Source organism: Hydra viridissima, unplaced genomic scaffold (assembly GCF_058129835.1).
Source record: "Hydra viridissima isolate aposymbiotic clone 2 unplaced genomic scaffold, HvirCarnegie_v1 scaffold_12, whole genome shotgun sequence".
NCBI lineage: Eukaryota > Metazoa > Cnidaria > Hydrozoa > Anthoathecata > Hydridae > Hydra > Hydra viridissima.
This window is the reverse complement of record NW_028324311.1, coordinates 13751454-13767589: the sequence shown is the minus strand read 5'-3', so window position 1 is coordinate 13767589 and position 16136 is coordinate 13751454. Positions and strand designations below refer to the sequence as shown.

At 28.9% G+C, this 16136-nt stretch overlaps 2 protein-coding genes across 3 annotated transcripts; both read left to right on the top strand.

Annotated features, from left to right (window-relative positions):
• The first annotated feature begins 7317 nt into the window (after nucleotides 1-7317).
• Nucleotides 7318-7650, top strand: LOC149881391 (uncharacterized). The gene has a single exon (XM_090069086.1). The coding sequence runs from the start codon at nucleotides 7318-7320 to the stop codon at nucleotides 7648-7650; it is 333 nt and encodes a 110-aa protein (XP_089925212.1).
• A 2859-nt stretch (nucleotides 7651-10509) lies between these two features.
• LOC149881390 (uncharacterized) lies at nucleotides 10510-15551 on the top strand. Of its 2 annotated transcripts, XM_090069138.1 has the most exons (6): nucleotides 10541-10956; nucleotides 11122-11540; nucleotides 13861-14124; nucleotides 14319-14507; nucleotides 14706-14996; nucleotides 15141-15551. In XM_090069138.1, exons 1-6 carry the CDS (start codon nucleotides 10869-10871, stop codon nucleotides 15447-15449), a joined length of 1560 nt encoding a protein of 519 aa, XP_089925264.1. In that variant the 5' UTR covers nucleotides 10541-10868; the 3' UTR covers nucleotides 15450-15551. The 2 variants fall into 2 exon arrangements, with proteins under 2 accessions (XP_089925263.1, XP_089925264.1); XM_090069137.1 differs by having other exon boundaries at nucleotides 10510-10956; nucleotides 11122-14124.
• Nucleotides 15552-16136: the final 585 nt, after the last annotated feature.

Here is a 16136-nt window from a genome sequence, read left to right as displayed (position 1 = left end):
GTGTTATTGCAATACCAGCTTTAAATAATACCAGTCCTTGGACTAAGTGATGATCGGAATGCATTTGCTATGATTAAAAGCCTGGGATGTTTAGTTTCTTGACAAGGGTTAAAGCGGCTCGGTAATCTAGTGTCTAGTTATTTACTAGCTCATGAACATGGAATTATAAACAAGATTGGGTAAAATTCAAATAAAATTAAAAGGAAATTTTATGTAATATACCCAAGTACCCATTGAAATCATCAGGGATTTACGAATTGATTTTTTTCTTTTATCCGAAAACAAAATAATCTGTTATAAAAATTTGCTTATTGTAATTTTGAAAAAAAGTATTGTGATTACTTATCTTGGTTCAATTGCGCCCTGTTTTTACAATTTTTATTATTTTTCTTACTGTTATTTTATCAATGTTATTACTATTAATAATATCTTTACGATGATTGATATTATTTTTTTGTATGTTCTTGCTATTCTCATTATCTTTAATCTTATTCTTCTTTACATTCATATTCTTATTTAGTCACCTGGTAACTTTTTGTTACTAATTTCAACTTGAGGAACTCAACGATTCTTCTCGACCCTAGAAAGATACAAAACTATTGTCCGTAAATTTCTGAGTAAAGAGCAGAAAAAACCCGTTTTTGTTTATGGGAGGGGGGGGGGGGGAAAATGGGGGTATTCCTACACTCCGTACTGAAAATCTAGGTACAAATAAAGAATCTTGGGAAAAGTCACTGTGAATGTTTATGAGAAATATTTAACCTATAAGTACTTACATGGGCGCCGGCAGGATTTGTTAAAAGAAAGGGGGGGGGGGGTGATGGCAAAATAAAATTCAACAGTGACATTTCAAAAACTACATAAACGCATCAATTAATGAAGTCATTTTATTAGACCAGTGACAAAAAAAAATTAAAGAAAATGTAAAAAAAAACAACATAAGAATTAAATCATTGTTATTCAGTAAATAGAAATTGTAGTTGTCTGCGTTCACTGCCAAACTTATTTACAACTTGTTCCATAAATTCAGATTTTCTGGAGCGTATTTTTTCACGATGCACGCTCAGCATGTAAAGCCCAGACAAACGCTCATAATGCCAATGCTAAATTATTCTTAACAATGCTAATTATATAATAATATAATGATTAGTTAAAAAACGTTAAATGATTTATTAAATACAAGTTAAACATATTCCAAAAAACAAAACAAAAATTAAAATACAGCAGTTTAATGCAAATTAATCAATTTAAATATATACAATCATAGCAGCCGAGAGAAATTTTGGGTCCTGGGGAAGTTTTCTTAAGGGGCCCTCATTTATGATCAATTACATACCCAGGACCAAAAGAAGCGTGCTCTGGTCATTGAAAATTAAAAATAAAAGTTATTTAAATCTTTTAAAAGACAAAACTATTTAAATCTTTTAAAAATTATTTTAAAAAATTATTTGTACACACACGGGGCCATTTTCCTTTTTTTTTTCTACTCTCCTTTTTGGTTTCTATACTTCTCCTTTATCTATTATTTTTTTCTATTTATTCCTTTTTTATTTTTCTATGATGTATTTCTACCATTTTTTATTAAACTTTCATTCAAACATCTTTTTTTTAAAATATGCCTTTATAAAAAAGCTTCCGCCATCGTGGAAGTTATTGCATTTGATAGTAATATTTCATTTAAACTGTGGTCATTTACATTACGGTGAGTAAACTATAAATGAGTTAAATGGATGAGATATCGAAATAAAATCTTTTAACAGTTCAAAGAAATTATGTGAATATTAAAATTTGTTAGTTTGCTTATCAAGGGCGGAGAGGCAACTGCCCCAACTTGCCTCTGCTGCCGGCGCCCATGAGTTCTTAAAAGATGATAATTACATATATTTTTATTGATAAACGTGTTTTTAAGTTTAATTTCAACAATTACAAGTTCTTGATTCACAACGTATCATATAGTAGTTTAAAAGATTTAAATGTCATGAAATCGAGTTCTAGAATAATTGTAGAATACAAATTATCCTCAAAAGGATTATGCTATAATCAAACAGTAAAAAATCAAATTGTAGAATACCATTGAATGAAAAACAAACATTCCCTTTTAATTTTATTTGAATTTTACCCATTCTTGTATATAATTCCATGTTCATGAGCTAGTAAATAACTAGACACTAGATTATCGAGCCGCTTTAACCCTTGTCAAGAAACTAAACATCCCAGGCTTTTAATCATAGCAAATGCATTCCGATCATCACTTAGTCCAAGGACTGGTATTATTTAAAGCTGGTATTGCAATAACACTACTGTTAAAGTTAAACTTACCGCTCATTAAATCTTCAAAATATTAAAAACATCTTAGTGTTTTAATGAACTGATTTATAATATTTGAAATTTTAATTTTAAAAAAGTACTTTAAGAAAACCATAATAATAGTTATAATAACAGTATTATTATTAATAATAATACTGTTATTATAACTATTATTATTATTGTTATTATTATAATATTTATTATTATTATTGTTATTACTATTATTTCTCTATTATTATTATCATTATCTTTATTATTATCATTATTATTATTATCATTATTATTATTATTTTCATTTTTATTATTATTATCATTATTATTATTATCATTACTACTTATATGAATATTAATAACAGTATTATTAATATTCTCCTGATTCTTATTATTGTTGAAATGAATCTTATTAAAAAATTTCTTTTATATTATTGTTGTTATTAATAATGCCTTTAATATTATTTTCTTGATATTGTTAAGGCTATCAGGCGTGCATGTTGGAATGTTAAAACGGTTACCTAATCACTTTGAACAATCGGGTGAATTCTTTTTGCTGCGCAACGATTGTTCAATTTTCTCATAGCCTTTCTCATATTCTAATTATTCATAAAAGATATGTTAAAGATATGTTACAAAAATAACAAAGCATATATTTATAAAGAGTGAAAGACAGCAGACGTTTTACCGCGCCTAAGTTGGTAATGTGGGATACAGCAGAAGCTCTGAAGTTTCCCTGTTTCTTAGTAGTATCAGCAAGATACTTGTCGTCTGTTTTCGAAGAGCAAGTGCCGATTTCTGACAATGCTGTTTCAAAGATGGATTCACACTCCAGCTCGTTTAAAAAAGAATCGTATCGATCTGTTGCGAACGAATCAAGTTCCAGCGGCTTACTTGTGCTATCAGAAGGATGTACTTTACTTTTAAAAAACTTTGGTTTTCTTAATAGTTTTTTTGCTTTTGAGAAAATCATTTTTTGTTTTTAAATAAATATTTCTAAAGCTGTTTTATGAGAAGTCACTTTGAAAATCAATTTAAGAGAACCGAGCCTATATCACCATGTAACAACATTTTTGTTTATGTTAATTTTTTAATGTTTCTTACATAATTTTTGTATGCTGATTTCAGTGGTACCATTGGTTTTTCTCTATCATCAAGATTTCCTGAGAAAAAGCATAAAGTATATTTCGGAGTTTTCGTATATGTGTAATGCAATTAAAACATTATATATATATGCTGATTTTAACTATATTCGTGTGTTTATTTTCAGTTTAACTAATTACAACTGTTACATGAAGTGGTGAATATGTCTAGTAGATCCTGCAAGCTTTGTCCTGACTCATTCTGTTATGTTTGTGGTTACTATATTAGTCCAACACAAGCTAAACATAAGATTGTCAGTGGTACAAAATTCTTTACTGCATATCATGCTTATTTTGGCATGGCTATGGGAGATCAGGACAAATCGTGGGCACCACACTACAGTTGTGGTAGCTGCAGATCAACTCTGGAAGGATGGCTGCGTGGAATCCGAAAGTCAATGCCCTTTGCGATTCCGAGAATATGGAGAGAACCGACGAACCATCATGATGACTGCTTTTTCTGCATTGTTGACATTTCAAAGTATAAAAAACCGAAAGATAGGCTGACTCTAGTTTATCCAAGTACACCATCTTCTATTGGACCAGTTCCACACAGTGATGAATTGCCTGTTCCTACTCCACCTCAATCCGAAGAAGCAGCTGCATATCATTCTGAAGTAGACTCACCGGATGAACTCAATGATGACTGTGATTTCAGGGAACCGAATGATTCACCTCATTTCCCTATCCAACAAGAACTTGATGACTTAGTACGAGATTTAGGTCTCACTAAATCAAATGCAGAACTTCTGACATCACGTTTGAAAGAATGGAATTTATTAGATCCAAGCTGCAGAACCTCGAAATACCGAAAAAGACATGAAACATTCGCATACTTTTATGTAGTATCAGAATCACTGTGCTATTGTCATGACGTTCGTGGTCTTTTCAATGACATTGGCATTGTTCACAATCCTGAAGAGTGGAGATTATTCATTGACAGCTCAACAAGAAGTCTAAAGGCAGTTTTGCTCCATAACGGAAACCGATTTCCTTCGATTCCAGTAGCTCATTCCGTTCATCTAAAGGAAGACTATAAGAACGTGAAGTTGTTGCTTGAGAAAATCAACTACGACAGTTACAAGTGGGATGTATGTGGAGACTTTAAGATGCTAGCATTTCTTCTCGGTCTGCAAGGAGGATACACAAAGTACTCGTGTTTTCTTTGTTTATGGGATAGCAGGGCTGCAAACCAGCACTTCACAAGACGTGAGTGGCCAGTGAGAGAACATTTACAGCCTGGTTCGCACAATGTTATTAATCAATCTCTGATACCTGTTGAAAAGATCTTACTACCACCCCTTCACATTAAACTTGGTCTTATCAAACAATTTGTCAAAGCATTAAACCCAGATAGTGCAGCATTCCAGCATATTCGGCAGATGTTTCCAAAGGTGTCAGATGCAAAAATTTCAGCAGGTATATTCGTTGGTCCACAGATTAAAGTTATGTTGGCATGTAAGGAGCTTGAGGACAAAATGTCTGCTGTTGAAAAAGAAGCATGGACTGCATTTAGACATGTTGTTCATAGCTTTTTAGGCAACAATAAGAGTGATAACTACAAAGAGATAGTGGAAAACTTAATTGTACGGTACGCAGATATGAAATGCAGAATGTCAATAAAGCTGCATTACCTGCATTCACACTTGGAATTTTTCAGACCAAATTTGGGTGATGTGAGTGAAGAGCACGGGGAACGTTTCCATCAGGATATTCTTGCAATGGAGAAAAGATACCAGGGCAGATGGGATGCAGCTATGATGGGTGACTACATCTGGTGTTTGATACGCGATGACGAGAAACTTCATAAAAGAAAACCTCGTTCTACTGTTCACTTTTAGTGTTTTTTGAGATTGTGAGAGACTGTTACAATACAATATAATGTAACATGATTGCAAAACGATTTATATTAATTATATGTTTAATTGATTTTTTTTTTTTTTACGACCAAACGATTGATGCAATAAAAAATCCAATGTCATATTCAGACTCAGCATACTCAAATTAATTAAGAAACATCAAAAAACTTTGATAAACAGAAATTTTTTTTTTTTTTGTTACATTGTGTATTGATAAGTGAAGGTGACGTCAAATTATGACATTTCTAGCATCAGATTGCTTACATTTAAAAACATCGAAAAGATCTAGTCTGGCCTGTAGTTTCTTTAATTTTTGATTTCTCTTTTTTTTCTCTACTTTTCTCCATTTTTTTTGCGTTCATTTTTCGTTTTCTTAAAGTTATGCTTACCACTAAACAACATTGTGCACTCTTAAAACTGACGATATTTGGCATAATTATTTAAAAAAGATGAAATTCCTTTAGTATTCTAGTTTACAAAAATTGAGCACCAAAATAAGTTCGATTCTTCTCTACACTCATGTGTGCTAACATCTTTTTATAAACTCTCACAAAGTTTATAAAAAGTTTTTTTTAACAAAGCTTGTTATAAATTGAGAAAACAAAATGATTTGACATGTTTCATTTTAGCTCGCTGGATATATAAACAACGAATGATATTATAAATAAATAAATTGTGTTATCTTCACTTATCTAATTTGACTTTATTATAACTTTTACATTAATTTGTACATTTAAATTTGTTTTTGTTCCTTTTATTGTTCTTTTTGTTGTTATAATTTATATAAATAATAATAATGATTATGAAATGATAACAATAAATATAAACAGTTAAACAAATGCTAACAAGATAAACAAAATAGAGAACAAAATTAATAGCAATAAGAATAATACTTAAAATCTATATAACAGTATTATTTGCATAAAGTACCATGGTTTTGCTATAAATATTTTGGAATCATGATGTTCCAGCATAAATTGCTATAATCGCTATCAGTCTCCCTTCACATAATAAAGTTGCAGTTGTATTTGTTGGTGTACTACCTGTTTCCAGGGAAGATGTTATTTACCCAAGAGGTCATCCTGTTAAAACTCTATCAAGTATGTCTGCCAACTTAGATCCTATGGTTTATCCTCTATTCTTTCCAAGGGGTGATGCTGGTTGGCATAATCAATTGGTTCACAACCCTGAACGTGCTGCATTGGTTAGAAATCATGTTACATTTTCTCAGTATTACAATATAAACTTTCAGTTAGACAATTTTTTTCTTCACTCTTTTATGGCAAAAAACTGTTTCATCAATATGCTATTGATGCGTATGTTAAAATCAAAGGCCAGCGCCTTGCTTTCATCAGAAATAATCAAAACAAACTGAGAAGCAACCAGTATAATATCTTACATGAGCATGTAAAGAATTAAATGCAATTGATAGGTTGTTAAAAGATATTTGCAACAACAACTTTCCGTTCTGAGGAAAAATCATTCTTTTTGGTGGTGACTTTACGCAAATTCTGCCTGTTGTGAAAAGAGGACAACCAGCTGAGATAGTAGAATTGTGTATAAAATGTTCTTTGCATTGGCAATTGGTGCAGAAGTTTGCATGAACTGAAACAATGAGAGTACAAGATGGGGAAGGTGAATTTTCCCAATGGCTACTAAAACTTGGGTATGGAACAATACCTGTCAAAGAGAAGGATCCTTATAAAAGATGCATTAAAATACCAAATCAGTGCATTATTAGAGAAAATGAATCAGTTGTTGAAAAGATTTTTGGAGATGCTGATCAAAATGATTATTCTAAATGCGTGATTTTAACACCAACTAATGTTGATTCATTATCAATCAATGAAGAAGTGCTTAAAAGTCTGCTGGGTAAGGTCAAAATTTAAGTAAGTGTTGATCAAGTTGATACTGATGACCTTAATGAAAGAAATGACTTTCCTGTTGAGTGTTTGAATAGTTTAACTCCTTCAGGTATGCCACCTCATTGTTAAAAATTGAAAATTGGTTGTGTAATAATGCTACTTAGATATTTAGATCTCAAAGCTGGGTTATGCTATGGTACTCGAATAAAAGTTTGTGCTCTTCAAAATAATTATATTGATGCAGAGGATTTGACAAGTGTTTCTGGTGGTAAACAGGTTTTTGTTCCTCAAATTCAGTTGGCTCCATCAAGTTCTAATTTACCTTTTGTTCTGAAATGTCGTCAGCTTCCTGTCAGATTGGCTTATTCAATGACAGTTAATAAAAGTCAAGGTCAAACATTTAATAGAGTTGGGGTATTTCTCAAAAAAACCATTTTTCTCTCATGGTCAACAATATGTTGCATGTTCAAGAATGAGAGCATTTAATAGTTTGTTTTTCAAAATTAATAAACATCTCATTCAAGGTGTGGCAGGTGAAAAGTGTTACACAAATAATGTTATATTTTCTAATGTTCTTAATTTATAGTCTTAAGATTTTTATTTTGAAAATTTACTGTTTGTAAGTTGTGAGCACATTTTGTTTGTATAAATTTATTTATTATTTTAATATACATATATATTTTTTATAGTTTTTGATAAATATATTTGTCATTTAATATTGTTATAAAATGTGTTTATATGTGTTATATAAAACCATATTTGTTTATAGTTGTATATATGTTTAAATTATATTGTTTCCATGTTTTCAAAGTGGTGTGACTTGGGATTATGTTGAGCAAGATTGAAAACCTTGCCAGCCAAGCGATGTATTTATAGCAGAGGTGTGACTTGGCGGCATTTAGTGTCAGGCAGTGTTACTGCTTAAGAGCTAGGTTGTTTTGTGTGGCCTTTTTAATTATTCTGGAAACACTATGTCTGTTAATGTTTAGCGTAATGTGTATGAGAGAGTATGCAACCTTGATCTTTAAATCTAGGGTGTTTAAATGTCCTAAGTTTGAAGTAATTGCATAACAAATATTGAATATAAAAACAAATATACTTTTATGTATTTATATGTTTAGTAAAAAAATAAATATAGTTAACTTTAAATTGGTTTTCTAATTTTGACTTTCATATTTTAATTTGGTTTGTTATTTTCGCTGGATTTTAGGATCAAGAGTGGAAATATTCTATTATGTGCTATTGTTGTGATGTTTTGTGTTCAAATTCATTTTTAACAATAAACACCTTCATGTTGGTGTCTATTGTTAAAAATGAATGATAGGTAGTTTCATTATTGAAACTTACTGCTTTTATTTATTTACTTAAAGCCAAGACAACATTATGCTAAAAATGCAATTTGTATCTTAATTTGATTTTTATATATATATATATATATATATATATATATATATATATATATATATATATATATATATATATATATATATATATATATATATATATATATTAGTATTGTTAATCCTTTTGTACTTCGAAATAGATTTTATAGTTCAGTTTTCGATAAATGTTTATATTAACTGCCATGTCAAAATAGGTTACTATAATTAGGTAAATCGATTTTCGGTTTTTATGTGGTGTTTTTTTTTGGTTTTTTTGGTTTTTTGGTTGTTTTTTTTGTTATGGTATTATAATTCTTTTTTTTTTTCTTTAAGATTTACGATTGACGCATACGAATTATTAAAAATACCTGATTATCTTTTATTGTAAATTTTTGTCAGTTAAAATGATATAAATATATGCAATTAGTTCAATTTTTAAAAATCTCTATTTTATTCCTAATTATTTGTTGTACGTAACTTTGGGGATCTTTTTAAACGGGTGGGTTGGTGGGGGGTTATGATTGTAGTTTTGCGCATTTGTCAAATATCGAGTTACTTAAATTTTATAAGGCGTTATTATTCTGGTAGAAGGTCTTGATCAAAAACTTGATAACTCTTAATAAAGATAAATCTATTCTCCTTACCACCATTAAGGCAAAAACGGGGAAGGGAGGTCCTCTATTAGTGTCAAACTATTAGAGAAAATTAAATTTCGAGTAACAAAAGGAATTTTTAATAAATGGTAGCAAATAACCGTTTACTAAAAATTATTGAAACAAAGAGGCCATATGTAAAAATGGTCAGATTAGTGCCATATATAGCAATAGTCAAATGGTCAGATATTTGGAATAAATTTATTTAGTTGTGTGCATTTAACGTTTTAAAGAGAATTTCCTTTGTTAAAGAAACATGTATCAAGGGGATGCCAAAGTACTATTAATTCATGTAAAATTTACGCTCGCTTTATATTAATCTTATTATTTAAAGTTCACGTTATAAAAATATAACACGAATTTAGCTTTACTTTTTCGTCAATTTAAAGCATGAGGAAGTATTATTATTTTGTGTCAGTAACTAAAAACGTATTGTTTTGAACGAAGTAATGTCGAGGAAAACGGTTCTGCCTTACACTGATATGACCGATTTCAGTTGTAAATTACTCAAATAATGTTGATGATTGGTAAATTATTTTACCTCCGCATATTTTTTAATTTGAAGGCGCTTTTCTAAAAGGGTAATAGTTATGGTTTTGCAACTTTAAATTGTGGAAAACAGCCACTATAAATTAACAGACCGACCATAACCCGTATTACGGGTTGCTTTTTTGCTAGTTGTTATTATTACTACTGTTCTCATTATTGTTGTTATTATTATTATTATTTTTAATATTATTTTTTAATTCTTAATATTATTATTAATATTTTTATTATTATTGTTAGTATTATTATTTAAACTTTCATTTTGATTATTTTTGTTGTTATAGTTAATTTTTTTTCATTATTATTATCATTATTGTTGTTGTCATTGTTATTTTTACTATTGTTCTTCACAGCAAAAAACATAACGCAAAAATAACGGTTACATAACGGTAAACGAAAATTTTGGCGTTATGTTTACCGTTATGTTAAGTTCAAATAGTGTTGAAAGTGTTATAATGCGTAAATGGTGCTTAAATCATTAGTATAGTAATATATATTTGCAAAGCGTTATGTTTAACCGTTATGTTAAACAGATTATTTTATCAGTAAAAAATAGCGCGAGTTTAAAGAATCTTTGCAATTTTTGTTTATAAGGTCTTTACTGTTTAAGTTTTCTTATTTTATTTTCTCAAGGTAGTTACTTCTTAGCATTTAAACGACATTTGGGTTGTTAATAATTAATATTATATATTTATTTATATTATTAATATTATTTAATAATATTGATAATCATAATAATAATAATAATAATAACAATGTATGTATGTATGTATGTATGTATGTATGTATGTATGTATGTATGTATGTATGTATGTATGTATGTATGTATGTATGTATGTATGTATGTATGTATGTATGTATGTAATATTGCTAATTCAACTATTTTCTTGGTCCCTTGGAGGCTTCAAGATATTAGGAGTTCACTGTATTTGTATGTTGCTTAATAATGTTCTTTACTACTATTTATTTAATACTTACCATTTTTTACTTATTACTATTCTTAAAATTAATTTTATTTTATATTGCGATTATTAAATAATGTTAAATATACTATTTGTGTAATTTAAGTTTTCTAAGTAATAATAACTATATTACTGATTTCTACAATAATTAACAGTTCAAAATGATAAAGGCTGTTGTTGTCAAGTATCTTGGTGAAAAGAAAATTGTTCTTGCTAGTAATAGCAATATTGCAGACTTTTTAACTAATGGTAAGCTTATTTTTTAATGCACATTCTTTGTTTATTCAATCTTCTTTTTTTTTTTAATCAATCTTCAAATTCTTTACAGTTCATTTTTGTCTTCATACTAATCAAGTTATTATATATGCCAAAAACAATGGTTGAGCTATTTAATTTAAAATTATACTTTTTTAGCTTCTAAAAAGTTTGATAACAGTGATATAAGTGGCATCATGTGGAATGGATGTGAAGTCGATTCTGAAACATTTGTTGCCATTTTAAATGAACAAAATCTAGAAGTGGAAGTTGTATCCTTAGCAAAAAATAATGAGCTCAGCACTTTTGTTCAAAGTTTAAAGGGATTTTCTCCCGTTAAAGCTGTTTTTTCAGCTGTAGATAGACACTCTGATCCTGTTTCATTCGATTTTAACAACCAACAATCCATTATTCCTCAACTTCCAACTGAATCAACATTATACCAAGACTCTAATTATGAAGATGTACTTGAGGATTTAGATGTGTCTTCAAGATCGCAAAATTTAAGTTTAATATCAACTGCTGCACAAGTTGCTGAACCACCAAAATCAAGTACTGAACCACCTGGATCTCAAAAAGTAATTTTATCTTGTTCTAATTGTAGTTTTCAAACAAGTAAACAATATGTAATGATATCACATCTTAAATTACATGGTCAGGAAGGTTCAGTTGTATGTGAAAACTGTTTTTCAAAATTTAAAAGTGTTAAAGGTTTTAAACTTCACAATAGAAATTGTTTTGCTCCTTTTGATACTGAAATTGAAGTAGTTAACAATAATAATGATTTTAATATTGAAAAACCGGATGATTTTCAATTTTTGAAGGAGAATAGAAAAGATCAACTTGCTGCATTAGCTCTTCATTTGCGAGGAAAATATCAATGCTCTGAAAATGTGGTAAACATTATTTTTTCAAGCTTGCAAAATATTTTTAATAATAAATCACAAAATGAAGAGATTTCTACAATTTGTAAAGAACTATCAACAGAATATTCTAGAACAAGATATTTTCAAACTGCTTTTAAAATGCCACAAATTCAGTTAGTATACAAAAACAGTTTACATGGATGTTTTATTCCATTTAAAGAAATACTTCAGTTTATTTTTACATCAAATGAATATGATAAGTTTCTAGAGTATTCTTCAGAAATACCTATCTCATTGTATTCAGATGATTTAGGTGTAACTAATCCAATAGGCAAATCTAGAGGAGAGCACAAGTTGTGGGTTTTATATTTTCAGTTGTTAAACATTCCGCAATGCTGCTTAAGTAAATCTTTCTCAATATTCCCTTTAGCAATAACTGGTTCTAAATCTGTTAAGGTAAAAGGCTTTATGAAATCTCTTCTTCTTGACTTGGTACAATCTCTAAATGAACTATCATCGATTGATTCCTCAACTTTAACTAATGCTAATGGTAAAAAATTCATGGTAAAGTTAAAACACTTTATTGGAGATTCATTAACTTGCAATGCAATTGCTGGTTTTAAAGAGGGTTTTAGCAAGAAAGTTGTTAGGTGCTGTAGAGTTTGTAATTCAACCAGGTCAGAAATGTTAGTTTATAATAAACATTCTCAGTGTAAAATAAGGAGTTTAGAGGAACACAAGATGAGAGTCAAAGAACTAGATAATTCTAGTCTTCCCCGAGTTGAACGTTTAAAATGGTCAAAGCTATATGGCGTTCAATCTAACAGTGTTCTATCTGAAATTAATGAATTTGATGTGACAAAGCAAGTTCTTTTTGATCCAATGCATGATTTGTTAGAAGGTGTAATACCTTTGCAGATAGAACTTTACTTGAATCATGGGGTTTTGAAAGGTTTTTTTACAATAGATAGCTTGAACAACTTTATAAAATTGTTTCAATACCCAAAAGACAGTGAAAAACTACCTGCAATAGTAGATTTGGTTATTAAGGGGAAATTTGGCAGTGCTCAAGTTCTTTCTATTTGTTGTATTTTACCAATTTTTTTAAGAAGTATCACTATTGATTGTCATTTCTTGTGTCTTATTAAGCTGCTGCGTATTCTTCAAATGTGTCTCTCTCCAGTTACCACTGAGGCTTACTTCGTCTCTTTAGAAGAAACAATTGCAGCCCATCATACTCTTTTTATGAATTTATACCCAGATAAGTTTATACCAAAGCTTCATTTTCTTATTCATTATCCTGAGCAATCCAGACAATTTGGTTCACTACGATACCACATGTGTATGGCTTTTGAGAGGAAACATCAAGTAATAAAAAATGTTAGGCATTTTAATTTCAAAAATATGCCTTTAAGTGCTATGAAGAGTATGGTTTTAAACACTGTTGCATCTTTTTATAATTCTTTTGGAGAAATTAGTAATGGAGTTCTTTGTGAATTAAATCAAGTTACTATTAAAAAAAATATTGTTACCTGCATCCAGATTAATGGAATTAAATACTGTCCTGAATCGTCTTTATGGTTTCATGATGGTTTTCAATCTTCTGCTTTTATTATTAAAGAAATTCAAGTAAAAGGAGAAAAAACAGTATTTATTACCTCACAGCTTCAGTGCCTTAATTACAATGTGTTACGAGGTTTTTTTACTGCTGTTGAGGACAACACAGTTCCTTTTAGAACTATTGCAGCTGAAGGCTTAGCTTTTCCTTGGCCAGCATTTTATTTTAAAGAAGGGGATATTTTCTATATTGTTCCCCCAGCATTGCCATTCCTTATCATATAGTTGCATTGAAATTTTATAAAAAGTTTATATTATTTGCAATAAATATGATTACTTTAGTCTAATTTGTTTTCTTTATTTTGTCAACTTTAGTAGTTGTAAATGCTTTCTTTTGTCAATTTTCACATGATGATACAAAATGTTTTTTATTATTCCTATGTTTTTAACATTTACATTAATGATAAATTTTTAGATTAACAGAATCCCTTTTGATGGTGATATTAAACAAACTCTCATTGATTTTTTTCCACCTCACATTAAACTATTTCTGAGCAACAAGTTTTCTATTGAAGATAAGGTGATATCTAGAGAGCTAATGTCTTGTTTATTAGCTTTTTGCTGTTTGCATGCGCCTAATCATAATAATATCAAAAATAGAATATTGTTACGGAAAATATTCTTTGCAAAGTTAAAGTCTACTTCCATTTCTTTATATCCTTCTTACAGCCATAAATGGGTAAGAATCACGTCTTTGATACTATAATATTTTTTATTTTTTTAAATTTGTAATATTTACTATTTTAATATTCATTTTTGATCTCCTTCCTTTTCCATCATTTTTATATTTTACTTCAGATTTTCAAATTTGCTGCTGTATACATAAATTGTTTGATTCAATTTATTTAATTAAAGTTTTTAATTTTCTATTAGGATTTCTTGTTCAAAAAGTTGCCTAATAATTATCGCCAAAGACAATTTAGTATATGTCATAGTTTAAAGGTTAAGCGATTTCCTCATTTTTCTGTTGTAAATAGTTCCATCAATAATAGTAGCCGAGCAGTAAATCCAATTTTGTCCGAATCAGTTGTAGATAAAGAACAGCTATTACAAGATGTTGAAGTAAGATTTTTTCTGTGTTTATTAATTTTTGGATAAAAATGATTTCTAATTCTAATATCAGAAATTATAGTCTAGTTAAGTAAACTTAGACGCAAAAAATTTTGAAATGTTATAATTAATATTAAGTGTCTGGTCATTACTTTATTTTATTAAATAGTTATAAAATAAGGAATGTATATAACTCTTTCTTTCACCTAGAATGAACTTAATAAGAAAAAGCCATCACTTTCAACACTGTCTATTCTAAACAGACATCTTTTTAATAACGAGACTTATAGTATATTTCCGAAAAGAGTTACATATGCTCCTGGATTGATGCTGGAAGAAGCGATTCGTTTGTATCCTATTTTTAAAGATTCGTCTCTTAAGATTCAAAAGATGTTGATTTGGATTTCTCCCGATTCGCAAACCCATACTGAAAGTTTAATGCTGCTCCAGAAATCACTTATTTCTAAGAAGACAACTGATAAATTGTTTATGAAAGTTGATGTAAATTTTATTTTATTTTTTTTATTTGGTATTAAGCCAGTTCTATAAAATATAAACTTAACATTGATTCAAACCCATTTAATGTATTAATAATAGTTTCTTTTTTATGGTTGCAATACTTATTTTGTATTTATAATATTTTAGTGTGATTCAATACATGAATACTTAAGAGTGCCAAGCTTGTATGGTCCACAAGTTATCTATAATAAAACGGAATATGGAGTAAGGAGTCGTAGAGGTGTCGAGATGGATGTTCAGCCCTTGATCAGTACATGTGAAATGGTGGTTGTTTTGATGGCCGTTTACTATTTGCTAGATTTGACATATCCTTCTTGTTTTGGGCAGCTTCTGGGATGTTTGCAAGATATTTGCGGCTTCGGACGATCAGCTTTACTTTCTAAAAAATGCATTTTTCTTTTGCAATCTTTTTACAGCAATGTGAAGTATTTTTGAATTAATAAATGTCATTAAGTTAATTTCTTCAATTATTTTGTAAATAATTTTCATGATTATGAAAAATAATTTAACATAAATATATTAGGAAATTAAACTGGATGAATTTGTTTTATTTTTTAAATTAACTTTTATAAACATAAAAAATGTTCAATGTTAGTTAGTTTATTTAGCAATTTCTGTTATTAATCATGGGTTTCAAAAAGCCTACTTTAAAATAATTATAATTTGACATTACGGGTAACATAACGGATAAATACCCGTTATATCAGGTTTTAAACATAACGGTAAAATACGCGTTATATAACGGGAGTTTTCCTCTCACATAACGGCTAATTGGCGTTATGTAACCGTTATGTTCAAGGCAATTTTGCTATGAAAAAACATAACGCTAAAACCGTTATGTTATTTTCATACATATTAAGTATTAAACATAACGGCAATGAACCGTTATGTGCTAGGAAAACTCCCGTTATGTTTTTTAAAAATATAACGGGTTTTTTATTTACTGTGTAATTATTGTTATAATTATTATTAATATTATTATTTTTAATATTATCTTTTAATTCTTAATATTTATATTATTATTTTTATTATTATTTATTTTTGATTAATATTATTATTTTTATTATTATTTATTTTTGATTAATATTATTATTTTTACTATTATTTTTTAATTCTTAATGT